Below are 20,436 nucleotides of genomic sequence, written 5' to 3'. Positions count from 1 at the left end.
TATAAACTTAACTTTTGCCAAAAGATGTCCATAATCTCCATATTACACAGGTTAACACTATACAATACATACAGGTCTGGATAGCCATTTTGCTCTGAAAAGTCAACAACTATTTTAAAAGTGACTTCTAAGAAACCTTTTGCATGTGAGTGTGTCTTGTGTCACAGAAGTGCCTGTCTGTCTATTGAATACTCAGACATAGTCTTACATGGCCAGACCACTTTTTCAGTACTGATTAGACTTCAAGCAGGCATTGTGTGTCCCACTCACCCCCTCCCAGAATGAGGTTATACAAGACACTCTAACAAAACATTCACTGACAGATCATATACTTTTGTTCCCATTTTGAAGTTCTAAACTATTGAATCCAGAAAGAGCTTCCTGTGGTGACTTGAACCAGGCATCCTTCATAGGCAAATGACAAAGAAGTAGAATGCACAACTGGCAAAGATCTGAATCTCTCACTTAATTAATCTATTTGTATAGCTATACTGACTACTCATTGTTCAAGGGGAAACACCTTGATAATCAGGGCACTGATAAATATTATCCCAGTGTCCATATTGTACAGGTTTCATGTGGCCTCAGTGTTAATGTTGAATTTATGCACTGCCACAGAGTTTCATTTCATGACTACAGGGAGCAATATTCCACTAGATCAATAGGAGATAATGTGATGCAATACACCAGAAAAATGGATAATTTGGCAGTTCAAGGGGGCACTTCACATGGCCATAAATGTGCTACTATATAAGGGTATATATATATATACAGAGAAAAAACATTGTACACGAATTAACTTATGAAAAGTTTCTAGCTTCAAAAATACAATCATATTAATTTGTCAATTGATTCACGCAATGTACAAATAAAAAACACAAGACGTACAAAAACATAACTAGGAAGATATAGTGAATCTCCTGGTCATTCTCCTAGCAGCTACTGACACAGATTGTTTTACTGTTCTGAATTGTACCACAAGTGGCAGACTGGAAAAATTGAAGAATGCAAGCATCACAGTATAAATCAAGTGCAGCGACGGATGAAACAAGTCCTCAATTTCTTTTTTGTATCTACTGCATTCTTTGTTATCACCATGAGCCATACAAGCAACATATCTATCAGTGTGATACATCAATTCATCAGAGTTGCTAGCCACTAAGCTAAATGTGGTCCATGCTATCACCATAATTGCTAGAAGATAACACAGTATTAGGAAAATCTTGATCTCTGGAGCATTAAGTTCGAAAGTGCACACTTTTCTAATAGATCTTTTTTTAAATATTCCTTGATGCTAGAGAAATAGAATCATCAACACTGCAACATTTATTTACGTAATTGACTATAGAATAGTCTAACAACAATGCTAACAAATGTCTCTAGTTACAGATACCCAGGGGTGGAGGAGACACCTTTATTTGGGGGGGCTGGGTGTAGCTAGGCTTATCCAGGGGATATGTCTTAGTGTGCAAACCAATCTAGGGGGTCTGGAGGAATGCCCTCTCTAGGAAATTTTGAAAATAGGCCCTCTGAAATTGAATCTGGGAGTGATATTTTAGCAGTTTAACAGACGTGTTGTATTAGGGTGACTGCGCTATTAGGGTATGTTAATCTTGATTCATATTGAATCCAGTTATTTTACTGGAATTGCAGGTACATAGTTAAGCATTTCTATATTTGGTGTAATACAATCAGCACAATTGTTCAATGATAGCTATAAATAATTTTAGGGGGCTAGGCCCTCCATAATCTTTTTGACAGGGGCTACAGCCCCCCCTTCTCCACCACCCCTGCAGATACCCATGCATAAAACAGTCAAGTTGTAAGGTATGGTAGTAGTGTATAGTAGAGATGATCGTGGAGAGGTTTGGGCTTTCTTGTTACCCAATATAAACAGCCCCACTATTCATTTAGTGGTATTGGTTAAGCATAAACAAGTCCAGAAATGTTTTCAGAGCAACCTCAAACCTTTCCAACAAGTTTCTATGGGATTTCATTTTATTTCTACTAACTGACTAACTAACTGACTAACTGACTAAATGAATAAAAACAAACCACCATGATGTCAGGTAGGACACTGTAACCAAGACTTAAACAGAACCTATATTATTGGCATTTGCATCAACTGTACACATGCATTCACCATGTATGAGGATAGCCTTTTGGAACATGTACATAACTGACAAATCAGAAGACATTCTTAACCTGTGACCCTTTATTTCATAATTAAGTAGCATCACATGTTTTACACTACTGATGAAGGCTAGCAAACAGATTTTGTAACTTTCTTCCCACTATACAAATTTGCACAATTACACCCGTTCACACTACCTTCTAACCTGGGTAGAGCATGACGCGGTTCGAAACAAAATTGCAATGTGAATCTATCGAGCACAGCATGACAAGAAGAGGTGGGCTGGTACGGGTTGGCCTGGGATAGGATACAGTGTGAACACATTCCAAGCTGGCCAACTCAGGTTTCAATTTAACTTGCTTCTGTTGGCCACACAGTGAGTATATTCTATGCTCTAAAAAAATGGCTATGATATACCGTAGTTCTGGTAGAATTTGTGATAGTTATGCTTGAATGATGTGTTAATATTCCTGGTGAAAAGGAGCACCTACTAGCTTAAACATGGTGGCTATAACATTGTGCGACTTATTTCAACTGATTCTACGCTTCCTCGCTACAATTCTAGTGTCTTTTTATTAAGCGCCTAAATAATCAAAAGCTCGTGTACTTGTTTTAACTAATTGCTATTTGGCGCTTGCACTATCGAGCTCGTGTCAGATGCAGTAGTGTGAACAAGTGCCAACCCACCCGAGTTGAAAACACTCTGGGTATAAGGTTCCATGCCTTGGCCATAACTTATCTAAATATGTAAACAACTTACAATGTGGATCTTGTAAAGCACAATCAACATTAGAATAAGACTAGTACATCCTAGAAAAATTGTTGGAACAATTACACCATAAAAATTGTATGCCGCAGTGACTCCACATCTCAGTGGAGGAAACACAGTTATCTGAAACTTGGATGTTGCAGCAAGAACCAGATATGGCACAGTTCCCACAATAAACACACACATAAATTCAACAATGTGAATCTTTCTACTGTATTCCGACTGGTCAAGTTGGCGTGATTTAACAGGATATAGTAATCTCAATGAGAGATGGAACACGTACACCAGCAAGAACATACAGTATAAAGTCACTCCAGATGTTAATATAAATCCTACAAACATAAATTAAAATATATATTCATACACAAGCTGTACAAACTAAATAACAGGTAGTATCTATGCTAACAAGAAATGAAATAAAATATATACATCATTAACTAGACAGGTAGTCTAAACTGCAGGAAGTGGTTGACAGCAGGAAATTAGTATGGAATTTCCAAGAAAAGGTGACCCATCTACAGATTTAAAACACTCAAAAATATTATTAGGCCTGTACAAAGTGAACTTATACGTATAAAAGGTGTAAAAACCAAGGCAAGGAATAAAAAGCATTTAAAGAAAGCAGGTAAACACCTGGTGTGCAAAGTGTATTGTCATTGTTTTGTAATGAACCCTTCTAGCATGCAAATTTCTTATACTTGTTTTACACCTTTTTTTGTAATTCATTACTTCTATAACATTGCATCACAGGAAAGTACTGTGCCAGGCAAATGAGACTATAATTGTGTGACAAAACATTTACCCCTATACTATAAGTATACGATAGCCATTTCACTTGGTCTTTGGCTTTAAATGTTCTGCCCATTACACAGCTCTATACACACATGGAGAACAACACTTGAAGTTAGCCTAGAATCAATCTGCTTATTGGAGGTGTGGTGTCAAAATTATGAACAATTCTGACTTATTCTCGTGCACACAAAGCCATCTACATGCTACCTACAAATTTACACCATGCACTGCAAAGAAAGATGGAAGACAAAGGTAAGTGTATGTATGTGCAAGTATTATACCAACTGAGGCATATCTAAAGATGCACGTTACTGACTTTATCTACCTACAAGAAGGTTGTAGTTAGAAACTTGAAACTAAACAGTAAAAGTAGCATCACTTTGGTCTAAAGGCATCAGGCAGTGGTTAGTAAGTCAGTTAGCAAAAAAATTTCTGTAACATTTCTCTTGTTGGAGCATTTCAGATCATTCTGAAGGCATGACTTTGTCTTGATTAGTTATCGTGAAAAAAGACTGACATTTATTTTGGTCCATATTATACAATACTACTGTACTGTATGGGGTGTATTTAGGGGGGTTTCCTGAGGTTCCAGAAACCCCCTGGAACACCAGGCTATCTTAGTTTGGCAGCACAAATATACAGAATAAATGAATGGTAGTGGGACAGTATAGCAAAGCCTAATTATATTGATTCCTCAAAAGTGGATTAAGAGGGAACAGGTGTATAGCTACCATAAACCCTATAAAAGATCAAGATACTCTAATAGAGCAGTCAGATAGAACACTTATATCAGAATACAATAGTAGGACTATAGCTAGCCTACCCTGAAATAATTTAAAGAATGATTTAGTACCCAAATCTAGAGATTTTCATTTCAATTGGAGATGTGTTTGGATCACTACAATACCCAACCAACCACAAAATCATAGTTCATATACTATAATTTTGAAGCACTTCAATGTTCAAAATCTGTCAGTGGCTATAAAGGCTGCATCCCAGACCCTTGCGTCTATAGCTCACTACCAGATCTGGGAACTACCCTGCATAGGCGGCGGAAAGGGGGGGGGGGGGGGGGGCTAGGGGACTTAGCCCCCCCTCAGAATGATATCACACCGAAATTATCTTTCTTGGAGTGGGGCTGAAAACCTTGATAAAGATCGAGATACTCTAATAGAGCAGTCACTCTAATAAAGTAGTCAGTGTGTAGCGAGCTATGTGAGGATTTTTATGTAGTTTATTAGCTAGAAATGGTAGCTGGTGAGGTGGAAAGTTCTTGTCAGTTGGTTGTGACTTTTTTTTTTTTTTTTTTTGGTCTCACCTTACCAAACTATAGAAATAAGTCTGGGTCAGCCCAGCCCCCCCTCATATCAACTACTTCCTCCGCCGCTGCTACCCTGGATATGCCCCTGGTTTCAATACAAAGGTAAATATACAGACTAGACAGGTATTAGGTTGCAAAATGTTTTAGTAACAGTAACTCCAATCCTAAAAGTTTTTTTTAAAAGTCGATCACAAGTATTTTTCATGTAGCTTTATCACAAATTGTCTACCATCAACAACTTCACAATACACATTTCTCAAGTGCTTAATTCCACTAACCTTGTACCTGACAAAATGGCGATGCAAGATTCTCTTTGGCAAGAAATTTTTTTCCACACAGAAGATTTTTAGTGCTTACACTTAGCACAACAATGAACAAAAAGAATGCTGTGATAGAAAAGTGTAACACACATATGAATACTGTATTGCTAGAAAATGATACACAAATTAATGAGGATACCTTGTTAAATGCATTATCAAGGAGATGTACTATACATGAAAGACAAAAATTAAAGTTTTGAACAATTTTCAATTTTCAGAATGAACACCTGAGTAAAATACATAGCTGAACTTTCTATAGGGAGACTTGTAAAGTAGCTACCTCTACTGAGTGATTTGTCATGTAGCTGAAGTCTCTCCACAGGGTTACTTGTTATGTCTCTACTGGGTGACTTGTTTGTAGCTGAACTCTTTACTGGTGACTTGCAATGTAGGTACCTGAACTCTACTGGAATGATTTGTAATGTATAGCTGAAATCGCTTCTTGTAACATACTCTACTGGGTGACTTGTAATGTAGCTGAACTTACTACAGGGAGATTTGTAATGATGACTTGTTTGTAGCTGAACTCTCTACAGGGTGACTTGTTCACTGAACTCTTTACAATATGACTTGCTATGTATAGCTGAACTTTCTACAGGGTGACTTGTACCATAGCTGAGTGCTCTCTAACAGAAAATGTAGCTGACTGCTCTAATAGGGTGACTGCACTACTAGAGTATTTATATGCTATGGGTAGTTGGTTTTTGCATTATAATTCACAGGTTTTAAACCAATTATTCTATTCCACTGATAAGCCTTTCTAAGATAATTAATCGATTACATTTCAATTTTCTGATCCCCTTCAGTGGTTTGTCTGGTAGGCATGACAATAAATTACTTTTTAAACCAGGCACGTGCCTGGTTTACTGAAATTGTTTTCGTTAAAGTGTGTGTGTGTACCTGTCTACCTATGTTTGTCCGTACGCACCCACATGAGCAAAATCATTTAATAATGGTAAAAGCAGCTTTTACATAAGAAGTAAAAGTGAAATGAAATCTGTATTAAACTTCTGCACAGGTGAACTTCGCTCTGAGGTGGTTTCTTTTTGGCGGACTGTCGAATCGTGCTGCTTTTCACTCTGCTCTTCGTCGATTTCTTTTTGTGTAGCATCAACTATATGTCTTCAGTTTTGTATAATTAAGCTTTTAATACATCTGTTCAGTGTTTTTTTTGTTTGTTTGTTTGTTTTTTTATTCAGTGTACATGTGTGTGTGTTGTTTTGTATGTGCTTTTTGTGAAGGGGAGCACGTTTACAGGCTTAGCCTTTTGTGTACCCTTGTCTTTTGACAAAAATGGATAATCTAATCTAAGACTGAAATACGGGTGTGGCGACTTTCCTCAGACTACCTTCTCCTTGAGGTTTTCAGGCGTTTAGCAACTGAAAAACAATGGTGCAGGCCTCGTACACTACCAGGAATAGCCTATCGCTTCGAGTTGAAAGGGGGCGTATCCCTTACATACGCGAACGAAAATGAAGAGCAGCTTTGAGGCTTTGTCAAGAGAATTTGTGGGAAAAAACACGTTAGTCACATTATATAACAGTTTAGAAGATACTTCTGTGCGTAATATGTTGGTAAAAGCGGTTTGTTAACAAACGCTTCTTAGCAGTGCATAGCAACATAATTGAACGAATTACGAATATTTCATGAATTACAAAATACGAGAATTAGCTAATAATGTTATTGCACAACCCAAAACTACCCTATTGTAAAGTAGTAATACATAGTTGGTTAATTCATAGTAGCATATACTGTCTATAGTTAATTCCAGATGAGTTAGCTAGCTGCATGGTGCCTGGTTTTTAGAAGTAGCACAACATCAACTTGTTATTCATGAAACTAAGTAGATCGTACATGGTTGGCACTTTTGTTGTGACTCGATGGTCTTTTTCTCAATTGTTTTCAAACCACCAAAAGGCACTCCTATGATGGTTAATCTTTCAACAAAATGATTTTCAATCTGTTCCCTAATGTGGTTTACCATGCTTGTTCTTATCTGATCTACACAAAGATTGAACTGTAAATGTGTCATGTTATGCTTCTCTACTATCCACCAAATTTGAAATAAATCAACTAAAGCATACATGAGCTATAGCAATTTTTCTAAGTCATGCAAAAAGAAGAATAAGAGGATGAAGAAAGTATGAAGAAAATAAGACAAAGTTTGAAGGTTTACTATTTTTTTTATTATCAGTGCTTTGGTCAAGCTACCACTTGCTTTTTTTTCCTTTTCTACATGAAAACAGAATACATTTTTAATTGTGTGTGCTTATTATACATATTGTATTTTACTTTTGCAACTGTGATTATGAATGCTCTGTTAGGATGACTGACTGCACTATTAACGTATCTTGATTGCACACTTGTTACACATGTTTGGCTTTTTACATGATAAATGATGTTTTTAATCCAATTTCTACTACATTATACGACTCTTCTACGATATCAATACCACATACTGATTTTCAGCATATTCCCTTAAGCGGCTTGCCTGGTAGGAGCAAACTGTTCTTTATTAGTAAAACTCTGTTAAAATTAAATGTTCCATGGCAGTTATTTTAAAAGTTTGCACTATGATGGTTATTCTACCTACATTCCAATTTTCAACTTGTTCCCTCCTGTGATTTACCTAGTGGGTATGACAGAAAATCAGTCTTTTTTACATGAATAATCAGTCGAGTTGAAAAATAACTAGTATTTTTAAAACTAATTGTTAATTTAAAATTGAAGTAGGCAATAAAAAGTAGTGAAACAAGAGATGAATGATGGTATTACAGCATAGCTCGGTGGGAAAGTCCCTACTTTGGCAATGAGCAAAATTATACCTAATGTGCCAAAGTAGGGGCGTTCCCATCGAGCTATGCTGCAATACCATCATCATTCATCTCTTGTTTCACTACTTTTTATGCATAGATCCCTACTTCATTTTTAACTTAACAATTTTTTAAAATGCTAGTTTATTTAGTTCTTTTGTTGTAGCACAGCTAGCTAGTTACAGCTTATTAAAGTACGTACTGTGCAAAAATTGGAAGCACATAGGCCCGTAGTAGCATGCATAGCTTATCTTTGATCGTAGTAGCAGTGGCGCTCAGATCTATGACCTGTCTCAGTACGATGCTCTGTGTTCTATTTACCCAGGCCAGAAGTTGTTCGAACAAACAGGCCCTTTCAGTTGTCTGGAGCTTAATCTTGACTAACAGGATGAAATAATACAATTTCCACTTGAGTACTATCCCATCACATGAATCACTCACTGATCTTGCCTTCCGGCACTGAGTGGTTGAGTCAGTGTTCAGAGGAACAAGCCATCGAGTATCAGTCCATCTCAAATCTCTTCGTCGATTGCAGTCCAGGTGTCGACAAAAGTCGAAATGACAATTCAGCAGCCTTAATGTTTCACGTGCAACACTTGAAATTGTAAGCGCCCCACTCTTTCAGCAGCATAAACACTTTCTGAAATAATTTTGTGGTGTCTACAGAAAAGTGTTGATACGGAAAATTAATGCCTTGGTATGGTTTCGATGCTTGAAGAAGAAGACAACCAACCTGATTGAAGATAAAAGGAAAGACAAGGCGAACAGGGCGTATACTCGTCGGAACCCCAAAAGGCACATCCCACCGGTGAGTTTGTTGTTGTGGCGTAAAATGGTGACAGTGTGCTGCTTCGTTTGGGCTCTAGGCTTGTGACTGTGATCAGACAGTGAGTGAGGCAGTGAGACTAAAATAGGAGTTGTTGGCGATTTTTAAAAATTTTGTATCCGGCCACCTGTAAGTGTTTTAATGCTGTTTTATGTATTATATGGACTAGTACTATTCCGTAAAGGTGATTTTCGCCACGTAAAACGTCTGTAGAATGATTTTTAAAGGCAGAATTTTAGGCAGCACGTGAAACATTCACCATGATCTCTACTTAAACAGTACGACCATACTGTTTGATACTGAACCTTGCCTTGCAAAATTTCAATGCAATCAATTTGGTTTTTCATAAAAATGTGCAAAAGAAGAAAAAACCCTAATGGCTTGGGCAATGCGCAGAAATTTTGTATGTATACCAATGACAGTGTAAAAATTCAATCAGTTATATAAGCTACATATGCATGAAAATTGAATTTTTGCTCTTTTTGTTAACACAATGGTGTAGTACGCTGACTTCTAATACCACACAACTGCATATCTTGATCACATCTTGATCCTACAAACTTAGTTTCTATACAAGTCATGATACCAACATTCCCAACACTTCTGTATTGTAAACAACAGGAAAATCATATACATATTACATTCACAAATAAAGTTTACCCTCTAAAACACACTTACATAAACTTACATACAATTGTCATAATAACGGCATTCACCACTATCAAGACTTGAGGGAAAAGAAACCTTCATTAAGACAAAAAAATCATGCAACGATCAAACAGCAAAGATAGCATTACATTTTCTTTCTTTTCCGAATAGAGACAATTATCACAACGATTCCTCCAATGATGTTAACCCCATTTGAAATGCCATTGAGAACAATATATGCAGTGGTAAACGTTTCACCAAAATATGAAAATTTTTCACACAGTGGTAGACAGACAGAACCATTGTTACCAAATTGATCAGAACACTTCAACTGGACAAATTCATCACAATTAAACTTTTCAGTTTCCTCAACTTTTAACATCATCCATTCTTCACTACAATACTCCACTCGTACTACTCGACATATTATATAATTTACGTTAGAAGAATTACGGCATATATCCAGATTATCACAAAATAGATCCTTTGTACTATTAATACAAGATGAATTTGACAGGTTTGTTGCTCTGAGAGCTTCATACAAGTGGACAACATCTTCCGAGCAAGAGTTTGAATCATCAAGTTTTGACAAACTACACTATATGGAAGAAAATGTGTAACTACACATCATGGCAGACACACGGCTAAGGTTCCCAAATAGCATGTCCACATTTTCTTGACATTTTATCAATACATTGATCTTGACATTTTATCAGAACAGTCAATTAAATGCTTGAAAATGCAAAATAGTGTGCAAAACATTTTCTCTACTTTGGGCCAGTTAACATCTGTACCATGATGTCTGATAATTTGTGTGGTTTGCTTACAAAAAAAACTATTGTGGTTGTTCAATTATATTAAAAAACCAGAAATTCTTGTAAAATCACAAATCCCATTTTGACTATAAAGGTTTGGATCATAATTTGACTATGTTTTAATTAACATTCATAGTGTTGTTCCAAGTACAACAGTTTCAAGTCTAAGCAAGTTCAAATAAGGAGTAGTTCCAGTTTCCATGGAATCTTTCCATTTTTAGAATAGGAATAGCTATCAAATCAGTTGGCTTTGGTACTAAAAACTGGAACAACACTATATAAATAGCTAATAGTTTCCTTAGCAGAAACGACAACAGGAACTGTTTTACTGAAGAACTCTACATACACAAGTGACAATACATTTTCCCCTTGACTAAATATAAGGTAGACACAAACATTAATTCCTGTAACTAACAAACACACCTCCTCTGTATCTATTCTCTCTCCATCATTAACGTAGTAGAAAATGATTGGCAATGTGAAGCATCCAATGATGAAGCATATAGCACAAACCGCTGCTATCTTGTATGGTGTAAGTTTAACTTCACCAGTGCTAACACTGTGGCTCACTCTCTGAGGAAGGTTTGTAGTAGAATGCTGTGCACTACTCTCTACTTCTAAACAGTTATCTTTAATATCTGAATCACTACGCCCCTTATTTTCAAGAACTGACTCAGAATCATTGTTCTCCACTTCGTTCTTAAAAGCAAGTTTCTTAGGAGAGCAAGGAATATCTGTTACCATCACACTATGAAAATCAACATGTATCAATGGAATTGGACTATCTGTGATGTCCTTGCTTCTTATATTACTGTATTAAAGAAATAAACAATTTTAAAGTACACGAGTATGTGGGAATTAATTTACTGAATATCAACTTCTATTTCTGACCATGCTCTATAGAGATTTTCCGAAAACATGTATATTTATGAAAAGCCATTACATTTGAACTTACGTCATGTAATAGCTGCGATGCTTTATGGAACCATGGACATGGACATTCTATTAGCGTCTTGAAAAAACCCGAGCAAATCAGCTACTGAATGAGTATGTTGTTAATCACTATATACCCATACTGTCTGTGGAGTATTGTGGCTAAAGCTGCTTAACTGTGGTTGGTGGGATGAATCTTGCATTTGGTCAAAAATTGTTGGTAACTAAAGTACACTCAGTCACTGACTTTTCTTTGCTGGATAATCTTTGTTTACCACACTGACAAACATCCACCCCTCACTGTTTCTTTAAAAAGTCTCTAACAACCATTGCTGAAGCCAAGTTACAAAAATGTCCAGAACTCCACATAGATTGTCATGGCTATTACATGACGTAAGGTCAGATGTAATGATGTCCCATAAATATACATGTTTTCAGATTCTTCTGAAGACCTCTATGTGTTAGGTGTCAATAGCCACTGAGTCTACCATATAGACCAAAAATATGATTGCCAAATTTAATGGAAATACACAGATACCACAATAAGAGGCTTACATACAATATAAAGTGTATATGTACTTTGTGGTACACAATTCAATTAGAACTTGGATAACCTACGTATCTAGACAATACACTAGATTCCTTAATGCATGCATCTTCCAAGGAGGTACGTACTGTTAACCGACCTAGATTGATAATTGGTACATAGGCTGCGTTGCATCTCCAGCAATTCAGGTTACTGAATGATATGGCATGAAATTACAGGAAGTCAACAGTTCTCTACTGAACCATTTGGCAATTAGAGGCTACTATATTGTAAACTAGCAATGGTACCTGCCCTACGTGCAGGACTATTTCAGATTCCACATTAACCACATTAACTAAACATATGTAGAAGCTTGCAAATAAACTTTGCAACGTAGCCAGATGGTGAGTGTTTCATTTTACATGTGAATCATGTCGATATATGCACAGATTGCCGAGTAAGCGTCGTCAATAGCTGACATATGAAAAAGTGTGTCATGAAAAGGTGGCACTGAGAAGAAAAAAAGTTGTCATGAGCAGACTGGACCTTTGGGTTAACAGTTCTATGCACTAACGCTTTGGCTGTTTGTTGGTGGTTTTGACAGGAATGTAGCTCGAGTTTTCCTCTACACCAACGTCTTCAACACTCTGTAGAGAGCAAACAAAAGCACACAGTGATTTGTAACAACAAACTTGGAGTGGCTAGATGATGAGCGCTTAATTTCATTAAAGTCCTATGTTGATATGTGCTTTGGCTGTTGAGTTGGCGGAGTCATGAAGAAAAAATGCAGACAGACAGACAGCTTTTCAGCTTTATATAGAAGATACTAGGGGTGGATAGGGCAGATTATGTGAATGAATTTACAACACCCCAGCTTTATGCACAAAAAAAATCCTTAAAGTAATCATCTAATGGTGCACAACTTCTCAGCATTGAAAACTATAGGTGTACAAAATATGTCTGCCCCTTTTCACATAGTTAATGATTTTACATGAGGGTGATATGTGGGCTAGTAAAGGACAACAAGATCTATAATAGAAAAACTCTATATCATACATCACCAAGGTTTATGTCACAGTATGAACATATATCACAATATAGAACTGTACCATTTGCAAGACAACTAGCAGGATTCCTGTGGACTCTGCTCACACCCAATTACTGTCAACTGATGAAGAGAGAGATTAGCTAGCTCTTTAAAAACTCACTCATCCACCTCAACAATGTCAGGCTCATTGTGGTTGAATGGTGCCAAACCTCCACTCAGGGTTTCACAGGTTTGCAAAAACTGTTCTGAAAACCAGATCTTTCAGCATTGCTTGGAAGTCTATTGTAATCCAGTCACAGTAAAAGGGTGATTTGATTGAGTGTGGGTTTTCTCAGATACACATAAAGCATAAGCAAATAGAGAAAGATGATGATGGACTGCCTAAGACCAACTTGTACACATGCACACATTGCCTGTAAAAAATGAAGTGCTACATCTCTGTTCTCCATCCCACCTCACTGGACCTGTCCACAGCCATGTCAAGCCTCCAGACTATTTCTACAGGTCAATATAGGGTTGAACCATTTAAGATAAGCAGCCAGAGTGGTAAGGACAGCAACAGCAGCACAAATGAGTAGTGCATAGATGTAGCTTAACATTTCCAAATTTGACTTGAGGCTTGCATGTAACCAACAAAGACATAATAGTTATGATATGTCACTTCATGAATACACAATACTATATAGGAAACTAGGAAATGAAATAACTACACTATCATCAGTCAATAGACCATGATCATGAGTAGTGCATAAACACACATCCTAAATTTCATACATGTCAAACATCAGCACAAATAGCCAGAGGAGGAGGTTGGTCACGCATCACAGTCCTATGACATACTGCTACGTGTGATTACACAATGAAACATGGCACCTACATGAAATTAGAATCCTTATTATGAAGTCCTTTGTCATATTCATAATGTAGTGTTTGTTTCTTGGTTATAAAAGCCACACAAAGTGTTGGGAAGGGCGGTGGGAACTGTAATTTATTGATATTAATTTGGGAATTAGAATATTTTATATTGATACTGAGAGGTAGGTAAAAAGAGTGGACCCGGGTACCGAGGACCCGACTCTTCTTGGAATTTTATACCCTTCACAATATTCTATACTTGTACTAGGTACCTTTGCAAGTAGTCTTACATGGCCAATCCACTTTTTCCCTGTCACGATGTCTCACATGATGTTTAAACCAATTAGAAATTATAAGCGCCTCTGAAAAAGTGTCTGAAGCTGTAGGCCACTTGCCTGCTGCCATAGATAGTTGCGCCTCTACTACCATATAGCCTAAATATTTTGAGGGGCAAATATTTTGAGGTTGAGCAATGTTGCTAAAAATAAAATTTTTTGTGGATTTGCAAACACTCCCAAAATGTATTAGACTATGTGGTGGGTATCCAACTCTTCTTGGAATTTTATACACTTAACAATATTCTATATTTGTACTAGGTACCTCTGCAAGTAGTCTTGCATGGCCAATCCACTTTTTCCCTGTCATAGTGTCTCACACGATGTTTAAACCAATTAGAAATTAAAAGTGCATCTGAAAAAGTGTCTAAAGCTGACTGCATTTATAGTCCACTCGCCTGCAACACAATATGAGCATCCTAGTCAATGAGCTTACTAATCTATTATGTCAACTCGCTACTAAAATTTAGAAACATTGTGCAAATGCACCACGATGTATGAAGTCTGGTTGATCGAGCTGCTGGACTGAAACTTGTTTAGCTAGTAATCGCTATTTCCCCTGAATATTTGTTTGCACAATGTTTCTAACGAGTCAAAATAATAGATTAGTATGTTCATTATGCAGCAGCATAGATACTGTATAGCCTAAATATTTCGATGGGGAAAATTTTTGCTGATTTTGTGGTTTTGGGGCTATCAGCAAAAATTTTAGCCTTGAAATATTTAGACCGAGGCAACCACTAACATTTTTTTTTAATTTGCAATTATGTAACATGTAATAACAAGGCTTAAGAACCTACTGTATATGTAGATTTTTGTGAATGAGAAAGCATCTCCAGGGAATATACACTTCTATAGTACTGCCTTCCTTAGTATACATTATTGATCTGTTGGGCACTGGAGGGTGAACACAAATGGCAAAGCCTGTACGTACGTTGTTGGGTATTGCTTCAAGGGTTCTACTCATCAAGCCAACAGTAAAATTCATTTTACACTATCCTTGCATTGGTAGCTATGCATACAACATTATTTAACTGTTTAACAGTACATACTTAGCTATGACATGGTAGAGTAAGTATATAATGGGAAAGAATTATGTATGCTAAAAAATCATAACATGCAGTGCCATTGCTCTTCTTATTTTAGTGATTTAGTCCATGGGAAGCTTTCACAAGTCCCTCATCAGAGCACTGAGTTGTTTTGGAGTTAGTTTCAACTTCATTTTATTCTAAACAAACAGCCATCATCATTCCAAAGCCAGTAATTCTCTGTATCATGCACTATGCCATGTACTGTGTCACTTACTTCAGATAAATTATACAACAATGTACTGACCACTGAATGAATAACTGCACACATTAATACATTTCTTAGTTTAACATAATTTCTTACCCATTTTATATAAACTTAGGTATTACATTTATCCAGCACAGAAGATTTGACTAGACATACTTTTGGGGTTCTGTCAGGAAACATCATAATTAACTTGGCACAAGATTGTTTCAAGATACCTGGTATTAAATTACAAGTTTTACATGACTGTTTACAACCACTATTATCTCGTTCACTTGGTGTGGGTAAGAATATATGTTTCCCCTTTCATTACTTATATTAAGCACTGCATATATGTTCATTGAACTAGTATGAAAATACTGAAAATGAACTTTTGAATGCCTTTTCTGGTTCCAATAAGTCACTGCCTTTCCTTTTTATCTCTTCAATTACATGGTCATCTTCTTCTTCATGCAACCAAGACATTAATTTTCTGTATCTCCACTTTCCTTAGAGGAAAATACTTTGATGCCATAAAACTATTTGAAGCACTTGCGTTACTGTAAGTGGGGAGTAGATACCTGTAGCTGCACCTATAAATGATTGCATTGTGACCACACCGCTTAAACGACCAGGACATGCCACCATGCCCCTAAACAATAGAGCATAGTGACCACGCCCCTTAATGATCTACCGTAAAAGCAGAAAATTTGACGGGAAAATATTTGGCAAATTTAACAGCTTGTCTATTTGACGAATTTAAATTTGATGGTTCCTCTTGCTCACAGGGGCCCACGCTAATCATGCACAGACCGCATCAAGAACTGATGGGGTCATGAAATCATCCCAAGTGATAGTCATGCAGCTCGAGCGATATAGCTTAAAATAGTCACTTGGTAGCTAGGAGAACACCTCACAGGTGCCTCTAGCCCACATATAAAAAATCTGAAGGTACAGAGAAATGTCTGGCTGTGGGACCATGTTCAGTAGCTAGCTATCTAGCATAACTATCTTCCAACGTTGGGTAGATCTTTGTCAGAATAACCTTTGTAGGTTCTCCTGATATTTTTAGCTACCTGTGGATTTCAGTTTGATGATTTCATTGAAAATTTGTCAACCAATTCCTTATCAAATTTTCTGCTTATACAGTAGCTGCAGTTTTCCTGTAGAAAACAAGACATGGAAACCACACCCCTTACTCTATTGTGTAGCTCACTCAAGATAGCAGGGAGCTGCACACGTGTACCATAGCTATGCTATAACAAAAAAAGTTAACAAGTTAAAATTTATTAATTTAAAAATGATGTAGGGTTCCAGCAATAAGAAGTAGTTAAACAAGAAATATGAATGATGGTATATAGCTACAAGTTTAAGGAAAAATTAGAAATTAAAGTAGGGAAACAAGGGAGGTCGCTTACACCTGCAGATATACTAGTGAACATTTAATCCCTAATTCAGTCATGGTCTTGGGTATAGACTGGATTAGGGATTAAATGTTCACTAGTATATCTGCAGGTGTAGGTGACCTCCCTTGTTTCCCTACTTTTTTTTCTATGATCCTTAATCAAACTTAAAATTTCTAATTTTTCCTTAAACTTGTTTGTTTACTTTTTCTGTAACATTATGACTGGTGAACCCATGCATACCACATCAAAAGAAAGGATGGCACCAGAATTAATGTTTTCATCTGAACGCGCATCCCAGCTATCAAAAACTGCTTCAAAAGTGCAGTGGCCATTACGCTTCACTTTCAGCTATGTTTAGCCCATTACACAGTGCTACAGACGAAAAACAGTAGAAGAAGTGCCTCTGCAACAATCCAGTCACCACGAAAATACGATTCGCGTGCCCCCAACTACCAATTACTGCCTCAAAAGTGCAGTGGCCATTACGCTTCGCTTTCAGCTATGTTCAGCCCGTTACACAGCGTTACAAACGAAGAGCAGTGTTAGAATCATCTCTGCAATCAGTCCAGTTACCACGGAAAATATGGGCGACTCCTGTTTACAAATGTACTGTAGGGAAGCCATGCATCATGCTACCGCGAATCAACACCTTGGGCTGTCAGCAAAAAGAAATGGGTCACAAAGGAGGACAAAGGTAAGTCCATGATGCATGCATTGTACGTACGGCAGTATGCCAAAAGGCACGTCTTGGGACGAAGCAACATCAAACAGTGAAAAAATCAAGCCCATAGCCTTAGCCGTTATCGAGTTATGCTTGCCTGAAGGCATCAGGCAGGCAGTTATCAGTAGAAAATTCCATTGGATAATTTTTTTTTAATTTCGTAACAATTTATTGGAAGCCTTTAGGATCATACCGAAGGCACTTTTGAACTTGGTTATACCTAACCAATACTGCCAAGGTGCCAGGATGGAGTTGTGAAGCTAGTTTTGGGGTGATTTTTTTAGCTAGGAAAACCCAAATCTCCATGATCCCTAATACTGTATGATTATACAGTATTAGGGATCATACAGTATGATTATACAATCAAATCACATAGCCTATAACACATAGCCTATTTGACATAGCCTATAACACATAGCCTAAATCACATAGCCTATAGCCTATAACACATAGCCTATTTGATATAATCATACAGTATGATTACCACCATACTGTATGATTATAACAAAAATCTTTGATATTGAACAGATGACCAGTGATAACATGCCAAAGTAGGGATTTCTCACATAGTAATAGCTATCATCATTCATAATTCTTGCAAATGGAACTAAAATGTTATTCATGTGAGATCTTTACTTTTTATCACTGGAACCCTACATCATTTTTAAATTAATTGTATTAGTATATGCATACAGATTGTGGTCTGAAGCAATCCTGATAGATTAATATTGTTTTCATAAATAATACATACCCATTAAGCACTTGTTACATAAGAAAACAGTAAAGCCAACAACTAAATGCTAGTTAGCTTGGTACAAGACAGATTGATGGGGCTACTAATGCAACAATGCCACTATGGTAAGCTTGATAAAACTCAATGCTATACTGGTATATTTTACCCACTTCTCCTACCCCAGAAATTCTTAGACTTAAAATCATTAGCATGGGTGTATAGAATTTGTGGACTTGGCAACCCACCTCAGCCTGCACATTTACCTGAAAAACTAAGTATTTGTATAACACATATCACATAGGCTATGTGTTATACATATTAGCACATTTATGGTACTGCTCAAACACAATGTTGCCTTGCGAGAGTGCAAGTAATTTAAAAACTTGCTAATTAAAGGGCATGGCATCTGTTTCGCTCATGAGTATTCATCCCATTTCGTTTGGGATGAATACTCACAAACAAAATGGGTGCCACACCCATTAATTAACGAGTTTTTTAATTGCTTGCATTCTTTCAAAACGACGTTGCATTTGAGCAGTACGTATGTAGAAGCTGAGGTGAGAAAAAACCTGAATATACAGCAAACGTCTACATACAGAGAATGGGCATAATGTATTTCCCTACAAACAAATCAGGAAACATTTCTGTACATTTTATATGTTGCAAGCTTCATCTATGATGGTCATCTATGATGGTTCAAAAGTGGGTGACAAATCAGAATTTGCGCAATCATTTTTATTTTTGTGACCCCAAATTGCACAGTTTATGGCCGGAAGTTTGTTCATGATTCATCAATGTTGTCAATTCTTTTTACTAGCTCAGCTGGCTACAGTTTGCACTACCAAGTTCAGTTGGTCAAGATAGGTTCATCCTTGGGTCAAGCAAACTTGATTACTTTTTCTCATCCCTACCTACCTCACTTTTCACCCCACCACCTCTAGTTCATTTTTGCTGTTATCAATCATGTGGGCCTGTATCAGGGCCTATATATTATATGTCCTCCACCCGTGCTCAACATCCTCTCAAGCTAACTCAATTGCAAACAAGAGTTGATGTGTACAAATACTCCTTCCTCCCTCGAACAATTATTCAATGGAACTCCCTTCAAATTCCTAACATCGACACAATAGATCTTGAAACATTTAAGAACGCTGTAAGTAATATACTATAATATGTGATTGTATAATGCTCATTAGCGTGTTGCCCCTAGTGGGCTTTGCTAATTAACAATAATAATAATAATAATATTTTAATGCTGAGGAAAGACTGATCCATGCACTATCGTTTTACAGAACAGAATAATTATGTCTCTTGTTGCTCAACGAATGTATTAAAATGTAAGTAACAATGAATATTGAAAAATTACCTCCTGGCCACATGCCATAGATGAGGCAAGTAATCAAGTTTTCCTAACTAGCTACTGAACTCAAAGGTTAGGCCGAAACAAACTTGAATGTCACCGGCGCACAAAAAATTGCACGGCATACACAGTAGCAGTTCAGGTACAACTCTGCTAGTCAGTGTACCCGACCACGTACTGCCTAGCACACAGTGCATACACCGACTAGCTGGGAATGGAGGTACTATGCCACTACATCGATCAGCACGCCGTACACTATGCCTACATTATCTATGATTTACCTTTCAACAGGAAGTTGCTCCTTGGATTGCTCCGAAGTTTGCACGGCTGTTGTCGCCATCATTTGCACAGATTTGTTCTATCTCGTTCACCACCGTGGTCCTAAATTCACCCGTCGCGTTAGCCAACGCAGAAGTCAGCGTACCATTACACTGTACTGTAAAATCAAAAATCAATTGATCACATGATGAAGTACCACCTTAATTTTGACGTCATAATACGTATAACTTCTTAATCACTGTTTTGTGTTTTGTTGTGTACTGTTTAGTTTGTAGTGTACTGTATATAGGTATATGTATATGTATGTTTGTTTTTGTAGGCGGACACCTTGTACAGGCTTTGCTTTTGTGTAAGTTATGCCTTCCTTTTTTGGTAAATTGATGATAATAATAATAATAGAACACCTATACAGGCAAAGTTACCTTAGCATAATAATGTAGACTTTAGTCCATATTCCATGAGTATGACCTTAATAGGTGGGAGCCATGAAAGTGCTCAAATGTCATGCATGAGGCTTTTGAGCAATAGTC

General features: G+C 37.0%; 1 protein-coding gene across 4 annotated transcripts; it reads right to left on the bottom strand.

Annotated features, from left to right (window-relative positions):
* Positions 1–810: 810 nt before the first annotated feature.
* LOC136242993 (uncharacterized) lies at positions 811–20,092 on the bottom strand. Of its 4 annotated transcripts, none has more exons than XM_066034506.1 (8): positions 19,909–20,041; positions 13,007–13,818; positions 10,862–11,249; positions 9,773–10,221; positions 9,664–9,719; positions 5,295–5,402; positions 2,895–3,235; positions 811–1,294 (listed from the first exon to the last, which is right to left on the bottom strand). In XM_066034506.1, exons 3-8 carry the CDS (start codon positions 11,180–11,182, stop codon positions 899–901), a joined length of 1,671 nt encoding a protein of 556 aa, XP_065890578.1. In that variant the 5' UTR covers positions 11,183–11,249; positions 13,007–13,818; positions 19,909–20,041; the 3' UTR covers positions 811–898. The 4 variants fall into 4 exon arrangements, with proteins under 4 accessions (XP_065890578.1, XP_065890579.1, XP_065890576.1 ...); XM_066034507.1 differs by having other exon boundaries at positions 10,862–11,186; XM_066034504.1 differs by lacking the exon at positions 13,007–13,818 and having other exon boundaries at positions 19,909–20,092.
* Between the last annotated feature and the right edge of the window lie 344 nt (positions 20,093–20,436).

The sequence above is a fragment of the Dysidea avara genome, chromosome 13 (genome assembly GCF_963678975.1).
Source record: "Dysidea avara chromosome 13, odDysAvar1.4, whole genome shotgun sequence".
Taxonomy (NCBI): Eukaryota; Metazoa; Porifera; class Demospongiae; order Dictyoceratida; family Dysideidae; genus Dysidea; species Dysidea avara.
This window is presented reverse-complemented; position numbering and strand designations above follow the sequence as displayed.

Excerpts from the sequence above, each read along its gene's own strand:
- LOC136242993 (XM_066034504.1), bottom strand. The coding sequence starts at position 19,970 with ATGATGGCGACAACAGCCGTGCAAACTTCGGAGCAATCCAAGGAGCAA. Across the intron at positions 11,250-19,908 it reads GAGCAACTTCCTGTTGAAAG|TAATATAAGAAGCAAGGACA; the intron begins GTAAATCATAGA and ends TCTTTAATACAG. Across the intron at positions 5,403-9,663 it reads CGTTATTATGACAATTGTAT|CATTCTTTTTGTTCATTGTT; the intron begins GTAAGTTTATGT and ends TTTCTATCACAG.